Below are 22,968 nucleotides of genomic sequence, written 5' to 3' on the forward strand. Positions count from 1 at the left end.
TACATCCTACTTTCCCATTTGCAGGATTATTTTCACAAGAACAGGGTTTAGAAACTGTGCCCTATGGATGCTAGCAGTGCTTGAAGGAAAAAAATATTACTTAATGCGCTTTAAATTTTCATTGTCTCTCTTACACAGAAAGGTAACAGGTAAAGAAATAGGGCCAGTTAGAAATAGGAAAAAAGTTAGACCACTTTTGTAGAGTTCAGGTCATGACCAACAAAATTACTGCTTGAAAATTAATGGGTTCTTTTTTCTTCTCGCTCTTTACTGTGATAATATAACAACAGAAAAGCAAGAATAGAAGTTTCTTTCTGAGTTTAAATAAAAGATTGCTTTTTTGTGAGTGGCAATTGAAAAGATGCTGGAGAAGTGTAAAGGTAGTAGAATACACTTCATTCTAATGTGGGACAAAATATTTTGTGATAAACTAGGTATTTTATATGTTATTTTTCTTGACACAGTTTTTAATATGTTATTTTTATTGATACAGATATGGTCCTGAACATTGTGAGCACGTGACTTCAAAGATGGACAACTGGCTCTGTTATAAGTTGTGATTGGCCTTAAGCTGACTTAAAACCGTTGAAGAACTTAACAGGATTTCTCTCATTCCTGATTTATGCCTATCTAATTGCCTCACACCACCAGTTTAACCATGTATGGAAGTGCTCGGTCAGTTGGTAAGGTTGAGCCAAGCAACCAGAGTCCAGGGCGTTCACCAAGGCTGCCACGGTCACCACGCTTGGGCCATCGTCGAACCAATAGCACAGGAGGCAGTTCTGGGAGTAGTACTGGGGGTGGAAGTGGGAAAACCCTTTCTATGGAAAATATTCAGTCCTTAAATGCTGCCTATGCTACTTCTGGCCCTATGTATCTAAGTGACCATGAGAATGTGGGTGCAGACACCCCAAAAAGCACCATGACTTTGGGCCGATCTGGGGGCCGGCTGCCTTACGGTGTTAGAATGACTGCAATGGGTAGCAGCCCTAACATTGCCAGTAGTGGAGTTGCCAGCGATACTATTGCATTTGGAGAGCACCATCTCCCTCCAGTAAGTATGGCATCCACTGTGCCTCACTCACTGCGCCAGGCCAGGGATAACACAATAATGGATCTGCAGACACAACTCAAAGAAGTATTAAGGGAAAACGATCTGCTTCGCAAGGATGTGGAGGTGAAAGAAAGCAAGCTGAGTTCTTCCATGAACAGTATCAAGACCTTCTGGAGTCCTGAGCTAAAAAAGGAGAGAGCTCTGAGGAAAGATGAAGCTTCAAAAATCACCATTTGGAAGGAACAATACAGAGTTTTGCAAGAAGAAAACCAGGTTTGTCATCTAATGTCACTGTTGTGTTAGTGCAGTAGCATGATTAAATGAGTTTAATAAACTTGCACATCACATTTAAGCAGATAAATTATATTGGTGCTTTTCCCAGGTAATTGGTATGAATAAGATGTGTTTTCAACTTGCAAGCCTCTTCTTAAATGTTTCTTGTCAGACTTGTAAGCCACCTCGTGAGTGCTCATTTCTCCTCATGTGTCGTGTGTTTTTTTTCCTAGGACTGATGCTAACTACTCGGTTTCCTTTTGGAAGTATTTTACCCTGTTCATAATTAATAATTCTATAGTGCTTACCTTTTGAAGCATTCTCTGAGATGCAGAATGTACCAACTGATCACAAATGCAACTGAACTGTTGCTGAATGTTGACAGATTGGCAGTAAAACAAAGTTCACATTACACTGGTCTTATTTTAGAGCTCCAGTTAAAACCTCCAGACCTGCAGTTTTCACAAACAGATATAAATTGTGTTCTTGGCTACATTTAAGTAACACTGTTTAATACCTGCTCATCTATTCTTTCGTCATAAGCTGTGCATATCTTGTTACGCAACTATCATAAAGCACTCTACAGGTTTTTTTGTAGTGGTCTGGCTAGTTGGAGAATAGGCAGAAGAACAAAGAATCTTGGGCATCTAGTTCTTTTGTCTTGTCCCTCTTAAAAGCATCCCTAAATTAGAATAAAAGTGAGAGGTTGATTAAAATTGAGGTCTCTTTGTAGTCAGCTCTACTTATTAAAAGCTTTTTTAAAATTTTCCCACCTAGACCTTCCTGCTAGCTTAATCCTGAAGTAACTACTTGTCTTTGAGTTAGTGTTCTCCTCTTTAGTTGTTTCTGACCAAATGTGAGTTAAGCATCTCTCTGGACTCTCCGGTAAGAAACCTCACTACTTTTACGGAAAATAGGCCCAGCATCCAACTCCAAAAGTTTCCTGAAATGTAAGTCAGCTTTCACCATGACGAAATTACTTTTCCTATTGAGTTTTTTAAATATTCAAGAAAGTTTAATGAAATAGTTTCAGTAATTCAAGCATGATCATGTTTTTGAAGCTCTTAAGGTATACTTGCTCTTTTAGACAGTGTTTTTTTTAAGATTTGCTTTAGAAGGTTGAGGGGAGAGGGAAACTGCTGGAGGAAAATAACAGTGCTGGTAGTACTTGACATGTTATACTCTACTTTCAGGTAACCTGTCTTAAATAAATAGTAGATTCCTTTTGGTTAGTGAGAATCTGCTACACTGAAGCTGTCTGAGATTTTCTTTTCACTTTTTAAAGAACTGAGTTGAAGAAAAGTGAGTTGCTTTTCCTGAGTTAGTAAGAAATAATTTAATGAACTTGTCATGTAGTTTTATAGCAGTATTCTTACCAAATGGTGTCACAACATGGGATTTGTTAATGTGTGTGACATTTCATATTAATTTTTGTATGTCTTCTTGGAGTGAAGAAAACCTAAAGTTAAACAATTTTTATTACAAAAGCAGGATTTCCTTAGAAGGAGTAATCCAATGAAAACTTTGGTTATAGTGGTACAGTACCAGTATAATGAATACATGGAATACCGATCACTCAACTTTCTGATGTTCTTTGTATTTCAGCTGCAGGTAAGTATTCTAAGTCTCAAATTCTTTTAATTTTTAAGTTCTGTTTTCATACTGAAGATTATGTCTTGGAATATAATAACACTTTTTCTGAAATCAGTTTTGAGATTTGAGGATGCTGTGGAAATCTTGCAAGACAAATGCAATGAATGTATGGTTTAGAATGGATTAAGCAGTTACTAAATATGTATAGATTGGAGAACAGTGATTCCTCTATCTGAGTGTCTTTTTTTTCTCCTTGTCTTTTCTTTATCCCCTAATTAAACATTTACAGATATTTCCAGGCCGCTGTTCTCTAGACAATCACTATAATTACTACCACACTGGTAGAATTGTGTAACTTTGGTCCAAAGAAGAAGGGTGCAATTTAAAAGTAAAAGAGTATTATTGCAATGAGCTGTAAAAACTAAGAATGCTAATTAATAGATTATAGTTAGCTAACAGTGTGTCCTAATTAAACTCTGAATTCATTATGTCTTCTATAGCCTTTTGGAGTTGGTCACTTCAGCCCTTTATAAGGAAGATCAGTTTAATAGGATTTACTGTAATTAAACAGACTTCTCTGTTTAAGACACTGAACAAGGGATTTCTCTGATCTGTTGGGGAACCAGGAAAATCTCTTCATTACCCTTCCAGCCTCCCCAAAAAGTGAGTTCCAGTATAATTGCAGGAACTGGTGTTTTAGACCTCAATACAAGTATTTCAGCACATCACTTTTAATAAAGACTTCTTGCATGGGCGGAACTTGTGCTTTATATTAAGTTTAGCTAAGGCTAAATGCGTTGTTAAAAATTGACTCAACTCATGCAGCAAAGATGCTGGCTGACTCATGCCATTATCTGATAGTCATCTCAATCTCTTTGCTGTGATCTTAGCTTTTTATTCCTCTATGCACATTTGATTGTCCCTGATTTGTATCTTGTCACCTCAACTTTGAATGATTGAATTGTCTCTTGGTTTTGGAAGTTGTTAAAGATACGTGAAAGTGTGAGCTCTGGTTGATTGCTACCGTAGCATCCTGTGAAAAATACACTGGTGTCTTTAGGTTTTCTTTTCCATTTCTTGGGAACATGTGCAAATAAATCAAAATTATTGATGTATAGCTTACTGATTTCCAAGAAATTTTCTGGATTCAATAAAGGTCAGAGAATGAATAGGGAGATTAAAGAGCATGCTACCTGTCCTGGGGCAGTCACATCTCTTTTTGTTTGGTTGTCGTCTTAGGGCAATAAGTAGCAGGGATATCTTAGATATAATACTGAAAATGTCATGCACATGCACCTATATGGCTCTCACTTGGGTTGAGAGTGCTTTAGTCTTGTTCAGTTGTGGTGTTTTCACCAGTTGTGGTGCAGCACAGCTGTATTCATCAGCTACTCTGGGCAAATACTACAGCTGTGGAGTATAGCATATGCTGAACTTTGGTTTCATCCTTTGTTTACTGGTCTTGAAAAGCCAGAAAATCCTTTCTTCTCGTAAATGGGGAATGTCATTGTCATCTCATTTTGAAGAGCTCAAAACTAAACATGGGAAGTATTCCTGTAGTTAATTTCGTTCTTGGAAAAATACAACAGTTTTCAGTGCAATGTGGATTAGTTAACCAATTACGCTTTGCAAGAAGCCAAAAGGAGAGTGCAAATGACTTCTCAAAGGTTAACAAACCCATGTATATCCAAGGAGGAACTGATGAAGCCAATAAACAGGAGCTTGTTTTGGGCATGGTATCTCTCCTCAGCATGCTTTGGTAGGACTTGTATTTTTCTGAGTTGAAAAATAACTGTTTTTTAGTCTGTGTGGTTTAAAATTTCCCTGGAAACCTCTTCATCAGAAGCTAGAAGAGGGAAGGAAAGACAGTGAGTATTTTTTGCACTTTGATAGAAATAATTTCCCTAAAAAGTAGACCAGGGTGAACTGTGTGGAACTCAAGAACAATGGAACTCCTCTCAGTTGGAACTTGCCTATAACAAGGTTACTGTCCCTTAAAATAAGTAGTGTAATGCAAGTTTGATGTCTAATGCTCTGCATTGAAATTACGCACATTTGTCTGATCTACATTTAAGATCTAATTTATGTGTCAGCTGAAATAATGTGCTACTGCTGAAAAAATCTTTTTACTTTGATGTATTTTTGTGGTCTTCTTGTGGTTAGAGGCCTTGGATGTCTGAGTGAGAGAGTTTAACCAAGAAAATATTTCTGAAAGGAATTTTACCTTGCTTGGGGTAAGCACTTGAAGAACATTCTACTTTATTGTGATGGAGAAGTGTGATGGGTGTACTCCAGTTTCATCAGCGTTCTTCTCCAGAATTCTGTAATTGCATTCTCAGAGTCAGAAGTAGTCTCCATTTCATTGTAGCATGGAATGAGCATCTCACTTTTTAAAATATAGTTGTCCATGTGCTAGCCTCTTAAATGCATTGGGTGCTCCTGTTGTGAGACAGTCTGAGCTTCTAATGAGTGCCTTCTTGTGAAAGTCAGGTTAATTCTCACTTCTCCATTGATTTAATTTTTGGGGTTTTTTTAATTATATTAAAAAAACCATTTTGTTTTGATTTGTTTGTCCCAGTAGTGTGTCATTGTAATGCTAGTACCATTCCTGAGTTGATAATTAGTTGAGAGAAAGCTAGACTTTCTCCCATTATGGATGTTTAATTGTGCAATATGCAGTTCCATAGTAATTGCTTAAAGGCATTATCTGTATCCCACAGCATTACACTTAAATAATTCTTTCAATGGCAGATGACTGTCAGTTCTCTAGAATGCTCCCAGCTGCAAGGTTCCCTCTGTCTTTCCCCAGTTGGAGCATGAAATTATAGCTTAATTCTCTTCTATAATAACTCGAAACTATCTCCTCAAGAGTGCTTTATATCTGAGGCATTTATCAAGTTGCAGCACTTTGTAGTGATTTGAAAAATTGTCATGTAATCGCCCAAGAGACAGGCCTTCTGTGTTCTGTCTTTTTGCAATTCTATAAGGAAATAAAATCAGACTTTTTGTGCTTATCTAGGTTCCCCAATGTTCCTTTTCTCTCATGTTTCCTATTGAGGTAGAATCTAATAGCTTGAGTTGCTTTGAACTGTAGTGTAGGCTGAACGGCTGGTCCATATTTGGTCCATTAAACATACAAGGGAAATACTACTAACTTAAAAGCAGCTTGTAATAAAGTGGGTGACGTCAGCACTACTGTTGAACTAAATAGTTTTAACTCTGCTTTTTGCTATTAAGCTAGGGAAGGGATTACTTTAAATTCTGGTCTCCTTTATAGCAGACTCTTTCTGCTATAATTCTGGGTCTGCTGTGTATTGAGACTGTTCAGACATTATACTCCTAACCAGGGTTGCAGTGTTATTCCACCATTTAGTATGTATATTCCTGAAAAATCTTGTCTGTGTTACTGTATTTATTTAGAAGCGATTGTCTCTTGGCACTATCGTAATTCTGGTGTTTGAGTTACTAACTTTTCCCCTTAAGTGTTCTTACTTTCTAAAGTGTAAACTAGGTAGCTTGAAATTGTACAGCTCTGGTTTGGAACAGATCAAACTTTTTTTATGTTCACTCAGTGAGCGATTGAACAATGATAGGTGATAGCAATAACACAGAGGTACTCCTACATTATAGTTCATTTTAGCAGAGATCTTGTACTGATATTACAGCTTTCTAATACCAAATCTAGTATTTTCATGTGTCTTTCTTATTCTTTGTGATGTTGATTTAAGTAGAAAGTAGAGGAGCACTTTTGATGGAACTGCCAGTTCATGGAAAAAGGATTGAAGTGGTAGTAATAATACATATGCCAGTCTTTGTGTATGCCTCCAAGGCCAAAAACTGAAATAGAGGTTTTTTTAAACTCTTTTCAATTGGGTGATATTCGAAAGCCTCATAGACTTGAAGATGATACAGCAGAGTGGGCTGCTATGACTAAACTGTTAGTTGGAAAGAATTTTTTTTTTTTTCAGCAAGGTAGGTATCTAAGATCCTGTTAATAGTCTGTATAACGCTTAAGACATTAGTAAGAGAGAAAGAAACATTTTGTATTTAGAATAAATATGTGTATACATGTATATTCTGAGATAAGAGCTAGAGACCAAAATTGTTTAGAGGAGACATTTCCATACTCTGAAAGTGATTACTGTGTTGGATAACTTATCAAGAGCAGTCATGCCAGCTATCTGAATTAGAAATTGAAGAAAGAAACATTGTGAAATGCCACCTCAGCCTGAGCTGGCAGGAGGGGAAAAAGAGAAGAAATTTGGTAGTGCTCTAGATATTCCAGTGTACAACTCCTTTGAATTAATTTTGTATATACACTTGTGTTTAGTGAACCCAATAAAATACCAGGGTTTTCTGTAATAGTGATTTGTGGTGATTTGAGCTCCTTGACAGAAATCAGATTACAATGGCTTGTCAGCAGGTAAGCATCACTATTTGCGATTACACTATTTTTTTTTCCTGCATGGATAATGCTTTGTAGTTTTTCTGTATAATTTTTGGCATAATCTCATGAACAAAGGAAAAAATGACTGCATCGGCTAAAGGCAGCGGATCATAATTGTACCTCCATTTACAATTACTAGGTCTTGAAAAGAAAGTCTGTTCAGCAAAACTTAGTTTCATAACACACAAGGTCTACATAAGTGTATTTTTACATAATATTTGGAGATTTATATTGGGTCCTCTCGGAAAGACCAGAGTCACCTTTTGTAGTGGAAAAAAAATACAAGGACAAAGTGGAGTTAGTTTCCTTCTGTGTTGATACCAATTGTTATAGCTAAGTGATTTGTTTAGTGCTGGCAGTAGTAGTACCTTGGACTGCAAAGCAGAAATGGGTTTTTTGGTTATATTAGCAGCCTTGAGAAACCGGTAGCAGTGATCAGTTTCTGTAAAGCTCCATTCTAACTTAGAGATTGAAGTAAATCACCAAAAAAACCCTTGATTTAGTGATCATTCTTACTGTTGAAATGCTTTGTAACTCAATCATGCCATGTTGTTGCATTGTGTTTTGTACAGTCACTTTTGCCTCCAAAGAATATTAAATAGTCTGTTTTCCTTTATTTGTCCTGAGGGAACTATACTTTTTTTTTTTTTGATTTATAAACTTGGACTAAACACCAAAACCTTCTGTATTGATTGGGAGAAATTGGGGCATACCAATATACATCATGTTTTGCAGTTGCAGAGTCAGTATTTACATTTAAACAATAAAGAAAATAAAAGAAAGAATCCATGGAAAGATTAATTATCAATATCTAGAGCAGTATTTGAAGAGATCTCATGATAATTTGGATTTTTGTCAGTTGACCTCCATTAAGAAAGTCGTCTTATGGATTCACCCTAGAAAGAAACTGGACTCTTTTAAAGAAGAAAAACAACCTAAAAAAACCCCAAACCCAAACAACACACCATCCCCCCAATAAAAAAAACCAAAACACAAAAACCCCCAACCAAACCAAATAAACAAAAAAAACCAAACCCCAAATCTCCAAAAACATAAAATAGTCTTCTTTATTGCAGATGTGCTTACTGAAATGAGCATAATCAAATGCCAAAATAGTCGCATAGAACACCATTAAGAGTGCTTCTAGTGATCATCACATTAGAAATCGGAGGAGTTAAACTTATGTATAACAGTTACAGGAATAAATACCATGTGACTGCCTTCTTCAGTTTAATTTTAGCAACTTGGTTTGTAAACTGGAATGCTAAGTAATGTAATATCATTGGTAAACCTAAGATTTTGATGGCTGTTGTATTTAAAATGTTTATTCATCTATAGACAAGCTTTTAATTTTTTTTTTATGTACTACTACTTTTCCTACTGTTATTTAAATGACTCAAGTGTGTGTGCGGTGGGCTGCTTTTGCTGTTTCCTGGGTAGGGGCTGCTGGTCCAGGGTCCCCTTGAAACAGAGAGAAAAATGATTTAGTCCTTGTTGTTCTATGATGCCTGCAGTTCCTGTATGGATTGCTTTTAAAATCTAATGATTGTTGTCACTATTTTGGAAAATAAATACTATAAGCCAACAAGGGTGAGCAATTGTTTGGAGGCAGTTAGATTCTTCCAGATTTTGACTCCACAACATCAAAAGGAATTTGAAGGCAGTATGTAGTTTCCTAATGGTCTTGGGCAGTTCATTGCAAGCACACAAAATAAGACCAGGTCATAGGGATAATGGCTTTTCTAATCTCATGCATAACACAGTGAAAATACACTTTTTATTGAGGGAGGGAGAAAGGGATGGAGATCAGCTGTCCAATAAAAAGCTCCTTTTCAATGCTCTGCAAGTATAGCAGAGAGATGGAGAATAAGTTCTACTTTTTTAAAAGGTGCTTTGTTAACACCTGTTGCTGTATGGTATCTGCATTGTTACCAGGCTCTGTAGTGTGTTGCTGTGTATTTCTGTTTCTACGGTGGTACCCTTTCCTGCTTCTTCCCTTCTTTTTTTCCCCTTTCACATCCCTGTGGGCTGGGGAGAGAAACAGGGAGGCAGCCTGGGTTTGGAAAAACAAGCAAGTAATAAATGGTAGTCTGAAATTAACTAAGCCTTACTGGTATCTGTGTCAAAGCTAAGTATGGTTGCATTTTTTCCTGGCCAATACATACTACATCATCATCATGTTCTTATGAGCTGCACTATCAAGGAGTAGGCACTTCAGTAAATACCCTTTTGCCATCTAAATGTTTCACAGATGCAGGCCTTTTACATGAGAAAGTATGCTTGACATTAAGTTTATGGATTTTTGATCCTTGTCAGATGATCAGGTACCAGCTACCTTGGGTTGTTAAATCTTGAGAACAGATGGTCTTCTAATTATATGTTGATACGCGTTCCAAAGAATACAGGGCCTTGCATTTCTTCTGATCCTTTTTGTCACTTGTTTCTGAGATTAAAACAGGTCAGCACATGAACGACCACCATTCAGAGATGAAAATATTGTTTCTTCAGGTATATTGTACAGGATCTGGTTCTTCCATAGTAGTTGATTGCTCCTCGCATTACAAAAAACATATATATGCAAATCCTGCCTTTTTTAATCCAGTGCGATAAGGCTTACACACCTTTTCTCCTTCCAGGAGTCATGAAATTGTCTGAGTAATGGTATGGTTTTTAGTGGAATCATGTCCCAGATGATGAATACTTATTTTTGACTGAGGGGAGGGAAAAGCTTTCTGAACATATGTTTGTGTTGTAGCATGTTGTCTTTGAGGACCTTTAAGTGCAAGAACGCTTCATCTCAGGCTTAACCTGTTGATAGACTTGAGTTATTTTGGACCAGGAATAAGTCCTAACACTGAGGACAGTGGTGTGTCCTATAGTAGACCTCCTGTCCTGCTGTGAGAAAACAAAGCTTTTTTTTTTTTTACTATTGGCATAATTGATTAGACTTTCCACATTTTAAGTGGATGTCAGTTCTCAGATGAACAGAAACAAACCGTGAAGCAATAGAAGTAACTTGAGATAACTAGAGCTCCCCTCGTTAGGGAGGCAAGATACCCACATAGACTATTCCAGCATCTGATCTCACAGCTGTAGACCTCCATGAGGCTTATTCTTACAGCTACATCTCTTTTGAGAGATGGAAACGTTTAGTATTAAACATTTGATTTGCTAAAGGATTCAGGGCATCATACCAAAGCTCTTACTAGGAATGTTGTAAATGTCAAAAGCAACACAGCTAAGAAACACCAACCTGCTTGGAAAGTAAGGCTTTACTGTTGAAGATGCTAATCCTCCATAGCCAATTCATGCCTTGCATCTGATCTAAAGTACTAGTAGATTGATGAGAAAAACATTGTCTTCAAGAGTGGTCATACTTCTACAGCCTAGGCTAGATCCTTTCAGTGGAGATAGATATTGTGATTGAAGGTTTCTATATCGTGTCTATGCTGAACACTTTCTTGCCAGTGTGCTACAAAATGAAATTACTTTTTATGCTTTTTTAACTGGAAGGTGCATCTCATGCACACAAATGGAAAGCAACTGTGAGGTTTTTCTCTTCCACATAAGAAAAAGGTGGTCTTAGTTGCATTGTAGACTTAAAAAGAGTGAAGGAGCATGTAGGATAAGATCTGCTCCTATCTCTTTTTAGGTTAGGGTTTGTTTCATGGAAGTCTTATGGGACATAGGTGTTTATCTGATCCACAAAAGATCCCTCAGTTCACAGTAAAATTTACTTTTTCATCTGGATTTTGCATCAACTAGAAGTGCACATACAAAGTTCCTGAAAGTGATTTTAGCTTCTATGGCAAGAGTTTTCAGTTATTTCTTTGCTGGATGAGAGAAATACATCCATGGAGAGGATGACAAAAGCTTTAGACTGAGGATTAGTGCTAATAGGTAAAACGATGAATCCCAGCATAATCCTAGAAGAAGGATATGGGCAGAAAGATGAAGCATAATAAAGGCTTTTAATTAGGTTCTTAGGAAACACTGTGCCCTGCACTGGAGACTTAGGAAGTAATTGCATTATTTCCCTCAACTGGATAAATGTGGAGAAACAGATTGTTCTATGATTCATTATTAATTTCTGTTCGGTTTAGGAGTACAAATGACAGTGTTGTCCTAACTAGGTAGAGCATAGTTAAACAGCAAAATTTCAGGGTTTTTCTGATTTGCTGCTAAGTAATCCTGATGAGGAAGAGAAGAACTTTGGGAGAGGGCAGAGGTAGTAAAAAATCTAGTTAATTCTTTGATCTAACCAAGTATGGCAATCTTTGTGTGTTTTACATTAACATGAAAAATACATAACAAATACATGTACTTTTCTGAAATCTTCCTTTTGTCTGTGCATATGTTAAAATTAACATATATAGTTGCTTGTGGAGATTAACAGTTTATCCAGAGTAATTGTACAAAAGGCCTACAACCATACGTTTGCTTTTTTTGAGGGTAGAGGAATTTCCCAGTCTTCATCAGCCTGTATATCAGTTGAGTAAAGTCAAATTACTCTGCCTATGGAAGCTTTGATTTGGAGGACAATTTTTAAGGCTTTCTCCTTCAGCCAGTATCTGATGGGTCAGGTTTGGCCATGTAGTTGTGAGCCTGTTAATGTGTAACCATTTTAATAGATCTGTGAGCCTAGTTACTCAAGGGAGGGACCTTCCTCAGGAAGCATAGGTATACTTTCATATGAGAAAGTAAATAGTGTGCTATATATGTGCAATCAACAGCATTTTTTACATGTGGAGAAAAATTAAAAACTCAACCATTTTGTGATCCTCTTTGCAGAGGGTGTTTGGACCTTCTGATCACTTCACCATGTCTGGGAGGTTCCAAAGAATGGAATTATTTGCAGTAATTTATTTGCGGGGGGACAACACCCAAAAAACCGCCTCACAATAAAATGAGTTCATCCAAACTTTCCTTAACACTGAATTAATTTTGGTTTGAACTAGCAGATGGTTTTGACAGTAGGAAAAGTTTTAGTAAGTATGCTTTGGCCATGATTTATGAGAAGCTCTGTGCACACGTTTGATCAAACAGTTGAAGTAAGTGTGCGTACTACTCTGTGTGCTCAGGTTGTGATTTGTAATACCTTTTGCAGTTGTGTAACATGCTAGTGAGATCTTACTAGTAGTTCCACAATTAATGCTTTATAAGTCATTTTAGTTGGAAATAGTATACCTTCTAATTACCATTACAAACACCATCTTACTTTTTTTGAGCTTTTTTGTTTTAAGTCACTAAATATGTTTACAGTTTGACTTTAAAATTGGGCTTTGCACTTAACATAATAACAGTTGAACAAATTTGGTTGTACTGCTGTTACATCCTCTCTCCCCCATCCTCCTAGAAATAAGATTAAAAATCCAATGTTTGCCATTTAAAGAAGGTTCCAACTTACCATTTCTATCCAGGAAAATCTTTTACTTTTTTTTTGCTAAGGCTGGGAATACATTCAAGACTAGCCTTCTAAAACTGCATGCTGTGTTTTCTCAAAGCAGAATCAATTTAGTGTGTACTTATTCAGAAATTATTTCTCTCCTTTTTATTTGGCTGAATCAGCTCAAATCTGTATGCCTTTAAGAGGTCTGAGGTCTGTCTGTTTTGGCTGTGTGAGAATTGTCATTCATTCATATTTAGCGTCACTTTTTTGTTAATTAAATGTTTATAGTGTTTCATGTCAGACTTCTTTACTCTGAAAGACTGGGAACTTGTGGAAGAAATCATTAATTCACTTTCTTTTATACTTAATACAGTTGTTAATGTTTGTTTGTGAACTGCTGAATGCTAGACAGTCTTTGAAGACTGATCTGGCAAAAGTAGATCTGTACTTCACAGGTTGAACTTGTTAGCAGGTTATTTGGTGCAGTACGATCTGATTAGAGATAGACAGTAGTTGATGCTGGGACCCATTCATATATGGTGTATATAATTTGATTGTTCAACTCTTGACTAGATTTATTCTGGTCTATTGAACCAAACATTCCCCTGCACATGTGATTTTATGATATCCAAAGGAGTGATACTCAGCTGACTTCTTTATTTCTCCATTAGGGGTTGGGGTGCGTTTGGTGTGTGCCGGGAGCAGAGCTTCTGATTTAGTTTCCTCTGATTTCTATCTAGTTCACACACACCAAAACTGTTTTGTGAAACCAACCAACATATGACAAGTAGGAACTATCTGAGGATCTTCCAAACAGCGCTGTTGCTGGAAAATAAAAGGCTGTTGGGCATGTAGTTGTGTTTGTACAGCTTCTAATGCTTGAGCCCCTGAAGCAGTTTAAATACTGATGAATTAAACATTTCAGGAAGGAATGTGTTATTTCCATCAATGAATGCATGTTGTAAAATGTTTCCAAACCAGTAAATTGGGTTAGAGATAATGTGATTATTCAAAATCATGTGGTTAGTGGTTGCTGTAGTTTGAGGTATTGGAGAATTTTTGTCTTCTGTGCTAAGCATTAGAAAGCAAAATCACTTCCTACTTCAAAAACTAATTGGCTATATTAAGTGCTGTGAGCTCTTCAGACATGTATTCATAAGAGCTCTATAGTATGCTTAGGTTAGGCTTGAAGCAAGACATCTTTTAATTTTGCCACCTTTTCTTGAAGGGTGTTGAGTGTCAGCTGTCCTGCACAGTTGACATGTATTTCTCTGTGATTAAGCAACTCTGTCAGTTAATTTTGTTAACCATCTGTCAGTGAAGATACTAATTTTTAGTAGTGCACAAATAACAAGAAGGGTCAATATGCCATATAGGCTTATATATAACTGAAAGGGAGAAATGAGATTTTGCTGCTGAGCACTTTAATTTTCTGGCCTTCAAATCTGCTCAATTAGAACTTCATGAACAGCAGAGTTTACTACAAAAATGCAGACATAATATTTTTTTCATGAAAATGGGTTATTTAAAATCAATATTTCTATATTTTCACTGCTTTTTCACTTTAAGAGGGAGTATACTATATTTTTCTTAAATTTTTCTTTTACATTTTTATTGGATGGAAAATATTTCTCCCCCTAATGTTCTATTCAGTTATGCTTCTTTTGTTCTTTTAAGCTCTTTTTTCTTTTTAATTAATACTTATGTGTATTGCAAACAGAAATGGTGATTAACTTGCAAAACTTTTTAACATATGAACCATTTCTTATAAATCTTCACATTTTTGAAGTGACTGAAGGCCTGGTAAAAAGCCCACCTTTAATTTACAGAAGTCACTTTCTTGACTGAATTGGGGAAGAGATTTGCACACAGTAGAGTAAGTAGTAAGGTATTTTGTAATTAAAAAGGCAGAGCATGACTACTTGAATTTGGTGGCTTATAGTCTCTGTTAATCCTAAAATAAGTAGTCGAGGTTCTGCCAGGTATAACTGATACTTTGCATCCCTTGTAGAGTACGTCATAAACCTGAATTACAAGTAATGAGTGACACTGTGTTAGTACTTCATCAAGTTACAAAACTGCTATTACTGCTATAAAAAGATTGTTTCCAGTAGGAAACTTCTTCCCTTTTAACCTGTTTTAATGTTCTGAATTCAGAGCTTTTGTCTATCACATAAGGTTTTTTAATCATTAAAAGGTGCTTAATAACTGTTTAATAACAGTACAGCATTAAATCAAGATAATAAAAACTTATATAAAACATGAAGTATGAGGCATTAAAGATGTATTGTTATTAGAAGTAAATGATTGATAATTATTAACAGTACTCTCATATGCGATGCTTAAGTTGGTAGCTAAATGGATGTTTTTTCTTCCCAAAATCTTTTATCTCTTAATTTGTGTTCTTTTGGGCTGGTTTCCTATTCCTTAAGCACAGTTCCTTTCTTTTCCCCATTCAGCGCTGGGCTGGGTGTTGGGAGATGAGTAGCATATTTGTTCTTATGGCACTTTCGATATTGGAATAATTTAAATTGCACAAGTTTAGTTTTGTGCAACAGGTTATGCCCTAAGGCACACACACGTATGTATCCAAGCTGCTCATTTACACGGCTAACATGGAAACAAGAAGGGCCCTGTTTTTCATGGAGTTCTTATAACACCTCATGTTCAAAGCACAGTTTGTGTTGAATTGATAGTTGCAAATGATTTGTGCATCTTCTGGATGTCCAACAGTTAGGTCAACAACAGAAGAGTGTGAACATCAGAAATTGTAGGGAAACATTTAACCAATTTGACAATCAACACCTGACAGAAACTCTCTGAAAAAAAACATACCGCTGTTGTCTTAACTGTATTTCTCCACTAATCTCAGTTTTCTGCTCATTCTTGATGCATCTCTAATTTCTGCAATAAAATTCCAGATCCGTTGGGCTGTATCAGTAATTATTATCACTATGCGGTTTTTTTCCACTCTAGTACATGTCAGTTTCTGCACCAAATGAGGCACAATTGGTATTGTAATAATGTGAGCACATATCCAGCATATGGTGAATAAAGCAGAATCAATTCATGATGAATCCACCCAAATATTAGGAAGTCCTGAACTTTGCATATATTTTTAATGTAGTTCTTGGATGGAGTTTGTTTTAAAAATGCTGTATTTCCACTATCATCAAACTTACATGATTTGTCATTGTTGTGCCCTTTTGCTGGTACTAGTTTTAGTGAGTTGAGTGAATTCTTCAGGTGAACTGAGTGTCAGGGAACTGTCCTGGTTAAAGAGTGACTTGGCAAAAAGGCTAATTTTCACATGACTTATTTCCCTCAGCACTGCTGTTTAAGGAACAAAGATTAAAAGATATAACCTTAGAACTGTAGAGATATTTCTATTACTATAAAACATGTTTTGTAATGAACTCTCTAGAATGAAATCAATCTTGCTTATGCTGACACTCATGAATCATTTATTTCCTGCTCAAAATGTCTATTTCCAAAACAGAGTTTGGACAGAAGTAGTAAATGAGGATTGAATTTTCTTTCGATTTTATAAAGTCACTAAAAATATGCTTCAGTTTCTGAAGATTCCCATTCATGGGCAAGTATTAAGGAAGGGACTAAAGAAGCTTTTTCTTAACTCCTGCTTGTGGAACTGAGGGATTTCTCCAAGAGCTTTTAATGTGAAATGTAGGCTAATGTTGATCCCCTAGACAGATTACTCAATTTCTTCAGCCTTCCCACTTGGCTTCCTACATTATCCCACAGTATGCAAATAGAGAGATAACACATCTGAATAAAATGTTGCATCTTTCTGTGCTATGCCAATCTGCTCAGGTACTCAAGAAGATCTCCCAGGCCTCTGCTATGAGAGGCAGGGTTCAAGTAGAAAAACTACCAGTGGTGAATTGAATGAGGGTTGCCTCAGGGATTACTTGAAAGAACTTGATCCATACAGGACCACAGGATGAATCTGAGGGTTCTGAGATTGCTGTTTGATACCCCTGGAAAGCTTGTTTCTATCATCTTTAAAAGACAACCAAAATTGGGGAGAGGTCTCAAATAACTGTGGAAAGGCAAATGTTGCACAACCTTCAAAACAGGCCAAAGGACGAGCCATGGAATTACAGGCTGGTGCGCCATGCTTCAGTCCTTGGAAATATTGTGGTGTGAGTCCTTTTGGAACACATTTCTGTGCATGTCAATGACAAGATGATGATTACGAACAGTCAGCATGGATTCATCAAGGATAAATCATGCCTGACCTCATTGCCTTCTGTGATAAAATGTCTGGATTTGTGGATGAGGAAGGAGCAATGGATATCATTTACCTTGTCTTTAGCAAGGCTTTCATCGCTGTCTCCCACAACATTCTTGTCATTCTAGTTAGAGTGCTGTGCTGTAAGTGGTTGGGCAGCCAGATGAGTAAAAAGCTGGTTGCATGATCAGGCTCAGAGTGTAGTGATTAATGGGTTAATTGCTACCCCATTGCTTGTAACAAGCTGAGTCCTGTTTGACATCTTTATCAATGACCTGGATGGAGGTGACATGGTCCACTTTCATTCGGATGGCAGATGACACCAAACTAGGGGGACCAGTTGATAGGCTCAAGGGCAAAGCTGTCATTCAGAGGGACCTAATCTGCAGGAATGAGCAGACAGGAGGCTTATGAGATTCAACAAAGATGAATGGGAATAAAGACCACCTTAGAAAGATAGAGGCTGGGGTCTGGTTGGTTAGGGAGCAGCTCTGCAGAAAAGGATTTGGGAGGCCTGATGGACAGCAAGTTGAACATGAGCCAGGGACACGCCCTAGCAGTGGAGAAGTTTATTGTAAAGTTATTATCTCCTTCAGCTTGGCACTTGTTAAACCACATGTAGAATACGGTATCCAGCTTTGCGCTGCCCAATACAAGAAAGACATCTATAAACAAGCGGATTCCTTGGAGGAGTACCAAATTGGTTAGTGAGCTGAAGCACAGGCCCTGTAAGAAGAGGCTGAGGGAATGGCCTTCTTTAGCTTGGAGAAGAGGAGGCTTTGGGGGGACCTAACAGCAGCCCTCCTGCACTATGAGAAGGTTATTGAGAAGATGGAACCAGGCTCTTCGCATGCTGCCTGGTGGGAGGATGAAAAACAATGGTCATAAATAGAAATGACAGGTTCTCATTGAATTTAAGAAAGACCTTGGAGGTTTTCAAGATCTGACTGGATATCCTGAGCAAGTTAGTTTAATGTTATAGCTGACTGTGCCTTGAGTAGGAGGTTAAACTAGATGACCTCCTGCTGTCCTTTCCAACTTGAATTATTCTATCATAATTCTGTATTGAAACACTGATTGGCATAGTGTTTTATGTGTGCTTAGGTTTCTAGTCTAAGTCATAAACGAACATGACTTTCTGTACTCATCTTGCTTCAGAAGAGTGTGGAAGGGGTGCTATATGCATGCAGTGTGTATTGCTGCCAAATTATGTATAACTGGTGGTACACTACATTAGGGAGTTTTGTAGTTTAGGTATATCTTCCCATGAGCATACTAAAAGTCACCAGCATACTTAGATAAAGAGTCAATGCATTTTCTGCAAGTCTTTTTCTAAATGGGTGCAACAATTCTGATTTTTTTTGAGGGAGATCTTTGTTTTTAATTTCTGACTAAAGCTAAGTTGGGACTGATCGAGAAGTGTACATCTCCCGTCTAGCGGTGCTTTGACATCTATAGGTTCACCTGCGTGAGGTGACAGAGAGAAAAAAACTTAGAAAATCTTCAGTGAGGGAAGGTATTGTTCTTTGTCTCTGGGGCTGTTGTTAATGTGACCTGTTTTCCAGTTGTCTAAGCCTTGATAGTAACCTAAGATCTTTTGTTCTTCCGGAGCGACTGAGCTTCCCATTTAAGTTTAGCTGGAAAAACACTGCATAAAACATAGTACTGAATGGACTTTCAGACAACCAAAATATTGCAACCCAAAACTATATTGAGTACATTGGCAGGGTCGAGACTGGAACCTGTCTGCTTTTGTTTCCGGTATTACTGATGTGTTCTTGCTGGACACAAAAGTGCTGAGAGAGTATCAGCTGCCTAGGCTTAGAAGGTTGCTACAGACTCTCTGCATGTCAGTGACTAGACTGTCTCTTCTGGCCTGACAGTCAATGGCATCGGTACTCACCTTGTCTGTTAAAAGTAAAATGAAAGAGTGTCAGGTATGGCAATTGCTATTGTACTGTTGCTAGCACTATGTTAATTTTCTTCATCAACTGTGCAGGCTTTCCAGGGAGGAGTCTCGTAGTCCAGATGCATTAGATCCAGACTGACTTCAGGGCTTATGTTTGACAGTATTCCCACGAACCCGAGGTTATTTATAAAAGTATAACTGTCATCTTTCCAAATCCTAGGTTCAGGACATAGATAATTTTGGTTTGTTTTGTCTCTCACCTTTTCACTAGGTTTGATTCTGTTGCAGATTTATTTTAAAATGTTGACTAGTTTCTTCACTAGGTGCATTTTTCTCAAATTCTTTATAATTTTAATGTTAACACCTATATACAAAGTTTTTGTGTTTCAAAGCACTGAATAAATGCTCATTACTATAATTTATTTTTAAATAAATCTCTGAGGGAGGAAGTTATGTTACAGATGGTGATGGTACATTTAAAGTATTAATCAACATGTAGGCATAACTGTATGAGAGTTTGTGGTGAGCCTTATGTTGTCACTTAATCTTTTTTTATCTTCAAGAATAGTGTTCAGTCTGCATGACAGTTCTGTAGCTGCTCTGCCTTTGGCTCACTGTTCAGTTTCAATTCAGGTCAGACCATCTTCATGTTAGCTTTTTCAATAGTCTTGCCTTCCAAGTTTCCTGAGGGTTTTCTGTAGTCTTACAGTTTAATTTTTCAGGGTAGAGTTAGCCATTTTATTTTGATCTACCATTTGTAGTTCTTCATTCACTGTCTGTTTAATCAATTTATAAAATGCATGCCTATGATCAGATTTTAAAAGTTAAAGACCTGATTTTTTAAAACTTTTTTTTATATTGGATAGAAATCTTGTATGCTAAAAACCAACATTACATCTTGTTAAAAATCTAAATTTTAACTCAGTTTTTTTATTTCTTATTTTGTAGTAAACTGATGTAGCTAAATTATCACTACATCTGCTTCTAGGTGTTAGAAAAGAAATCTTTCTCATCACCCCTGAATGTACACAGTACGTCCAAGATGACAGCTTGTCCAGTGCCACAGTGAATAAATAGCCTTTAGACTTAGTCTTGTCTAGATGATCTAATTTCCCCACCTATTTTCAGCAAGCTTTATTTTCTTCTTTGTAATTTCACAACCTTCCCATTCCAGTCTGCTATCTTCATCATGTTTTGCAGTCTGTAGGCAGTGTGGAGGATATGAGCTGTGTTTAACTTGTAGCAAATGGGATAAACCACACCGAGTCTGACTTGTCTTTAAGTTCTAATTAGTTGTCTCATCTCATCCTGATACTACTGGAACAAGGACAGTGACAGAAGCTCTTTATTTCACCACTTCACAGAATCACTACGGTTGGAAAAGACCTGTAAGATCATCAAGTCCAACCATCAACCAACACCACCATGCCCACTAAACCATGTCCCACAATGCTACGTCCACGCATTCCTTGAACACCTCCAGTGATGGTGACTCCACCACTTCCCTGGGCAGCTTATTCCAGTGTTTGACCACTCTCTCAGTAAAGAAATTTTTCCTAATATCCAGTCTGAACCTCCCCTGGTGCAACTTGAGGCCATTTCCTCTTGTCCTGTCACTAGTCACTTGGGAGAAGAGGCCAACACCCACCTCTCTGCAACCCACTTTCAGGTAATTGTAGAGAGCGATAAGGTCTCCCCTCAGTCTTCTCCAGACTGACCAACCCCAGTTCCTTCAGCCGCTCCTCATAAGGCTTGTGCTCCAGACCCCTCACCAGCTTCGTCACCCTTCTCTGGACACCACTTCTTGTGGTGGGCTGACCTTGGTAAGCTGCCAGACGCTCACCAAACTGCTCTCTTGTTCCTCCTCCTAAACAGGACAGAGGGGAGAAAGTAAGATGAAAAAGCTCATGGTTGAGTTAAAGACAGGGAGGTCACTTACCAATTACTGTCATGGGCAAAACAGACTCAACTTGGGGAAATCCAAGATGGATTTCTATCCTGATTTTAAGAGGGTTGAATACCTCTCACTTGCATTTCAAGTTCATAATGATAGTATTGCCACTGATAGTGTAGTCCCTCCAATGGAAGAATTGGTTCATCTCTTTCAGCTTGCGAGATGTTTATTCCTGCATAATGATCAAAGTTAAGTGAAGACAATATCTGCAGTTATTCATTGTTCAGGATTACCACTTACTAATTCAAAGTGTTTTCTTCCAGCCACTCTGTAACAACAAATATCTTTACTGGGATTGCTGAGTTGTCAACCTGTCTTTGAAGGGGATGATACCCTTAATGGGATGACTTCCTAAAAGGGAAACTGCTGATTTTATTCTGCCTTTTGTGTTACTTTGCTATTGGTTTATTTTCCAGGGCCTCACAACCAAAAATCAGTGACATAGGATCAGTAGTCTTCTGCAGAGCCCAGTATGCATATCATTTGTGCTTGTCTACTGTATGTGGACCTATATGATGTTAGACATAGACACCACTGCCATCGTGTTTTATGTCAACAAATAAAGTGTAGAATCACAGTCTCCCCTGTGGAGGGAGAATCAATATTGGAACTAGTGCTTCTGACATATTTAAAAGTCAAACATCTACCTGCCAAGACTTCTGAGTGCCTTATCTGATGTATATTGTCCTACAAGAAAGGGTCAGAGCCACATGAAAGACACTGGTGGATATTTTGACGTTGATACTTGTTTAATCAGTGTCAATGTGTGTGGGCTATCATTCAAAGCAGAAGAGAGATTCACTCATCTGTAAGTAGATGATGTGTATGTAGGCATTAGCTTCCCTTTGATCTTGGTTCAGGACCTTAAAATTCTGAGACTTGGAATTGAGGGGTGTATGGTATGTTGTACCCTATACCACTTTCTAAATAATCTGTATCTTATTTGCATACCTGTATCCTATCTTGCTATCATGTTTTTTGCACTTTGAAATGAATGAGGGGGATAACTGGAACTGTCTGGTAACTGGAAAAAGGCAAGTATCATGCCCATCTTCAATGTGGGCAAGAAAGAGAATACAGGGAACTATAGGTCAGTTAGCATAATCTCAGTCTCTGGAGGGGTTACATACAAGCATGTGAAGGACAAGAAGGTGACTGGGAGCAGCTTGCATAGTTTTACCAAGGGCAAATCATACCTGACCAACCTGATGACCTTCTGTGGTGAGATGACAGACCTAGTGGATGAAGGGACTGCAGTGGCTGTTTACCTGGACCTTAGTGAGGCCTTTGATGTGGTCTCCCATAGTATCCTTATTGTAAAATTGGCAAAATTTGCACCAGATAAGTGCACTTGTATGGCTGGACTGCCAGGCTCAAAGGGTGGTCAGCAGCATCAGCACAAAATCTAACTGATGTCTGGTTACTAGCAGTGTTCTTTATGGGCCATACATGGGTCAGTATTGTTCAATGTCTATGTTAATGACCTGGATGATAGGATGGAGTGCACTTTCAGCAGATTTGCAGATATCCAATTGTGGGGAGCAGCTGATATGCCAAAGGGCAGGACAGCTATTTGGAGGGACCTCAACAGGCTGGAAAAATGGCATGATGGGAACCTCACGAAGTCCTGCATATGGAATGGGAAAGCCCCATCCACTCAGGCTACAAAGCAGCTTTCTAATAAGGGACTTGGGGGTCCTGGTAGACACCAAAGCAAACATGGATCAGCAGTGTGCCCTTGTGGTGAAGAAGGCCATCTGTATAATGTTCTGTATTAGCAAGAGTATAGTCAGCTGATTAAGGGAAGCAATCATTCCTTCTGTTCAGCACATAAGACCACATCTAGAGTACCATATCCAGTTTTCAGCTTTGCAGTACAAGATAGATACTGATGTTCTGGAGTGAGTCTAGCAGGTAGCCAAGATGATGAGGGGCCTGGAGCATATGGCATATGAGGAGAGGCTGAAAGAACTGATTTTGCTTAGTCTGGAGAAAAAAAGGCTCAGGGCATCTTATTGTGGTCTTCAGCTACCTAATGAGAAGGTGTGAAGAAGATGGAGGCAGACTTCTCAGAGGCATGCAGTAGAAGAGAAGGGG

General features: G+C 37.8%; 1 protein-coding gene across 3 annotated transcripts in view; it reads left to right on the forward strand.

Moving 5' to 3' along the window:
• Positions 1-658: 658 nt before the first annotated feature.
• ERC1 (ELKS/RAB6-interacting/CAST family member 1) overlaps positions 659-22,968 on the forward strand; it is a 291,590-nt gene continuing 269,280 nt past the window's right edge. For all 3 annotated transcript variants that reach the window (XM_059816571.1, XM_059816572.1, XM_059816573.1), the window contains exon 1: positions 659-1,327. In XM_059816571.1, the coding sequence (XP_059672554.1) occupies positions 659-1,327 (669 nt within the window). The remainder of the gene's footprint in view (positions 1,328-22,968) is intronic.

The sequence above is a fragment of the Gavia stellata genome, chromosome 4 (assembly GCF_030936135.1).
Source record: "Gavia stellata isolate bGavSte3 chromosome 4, bGavSte3.hap2, whole genome shotgun sequence".
NCBI classification, from domain to species: domain Eukaryota; kingdom Metazoa; phylum Chordata; class Aves; order Gaviiformes; family Gaviidae; genus Gavia; species Gavia stellata.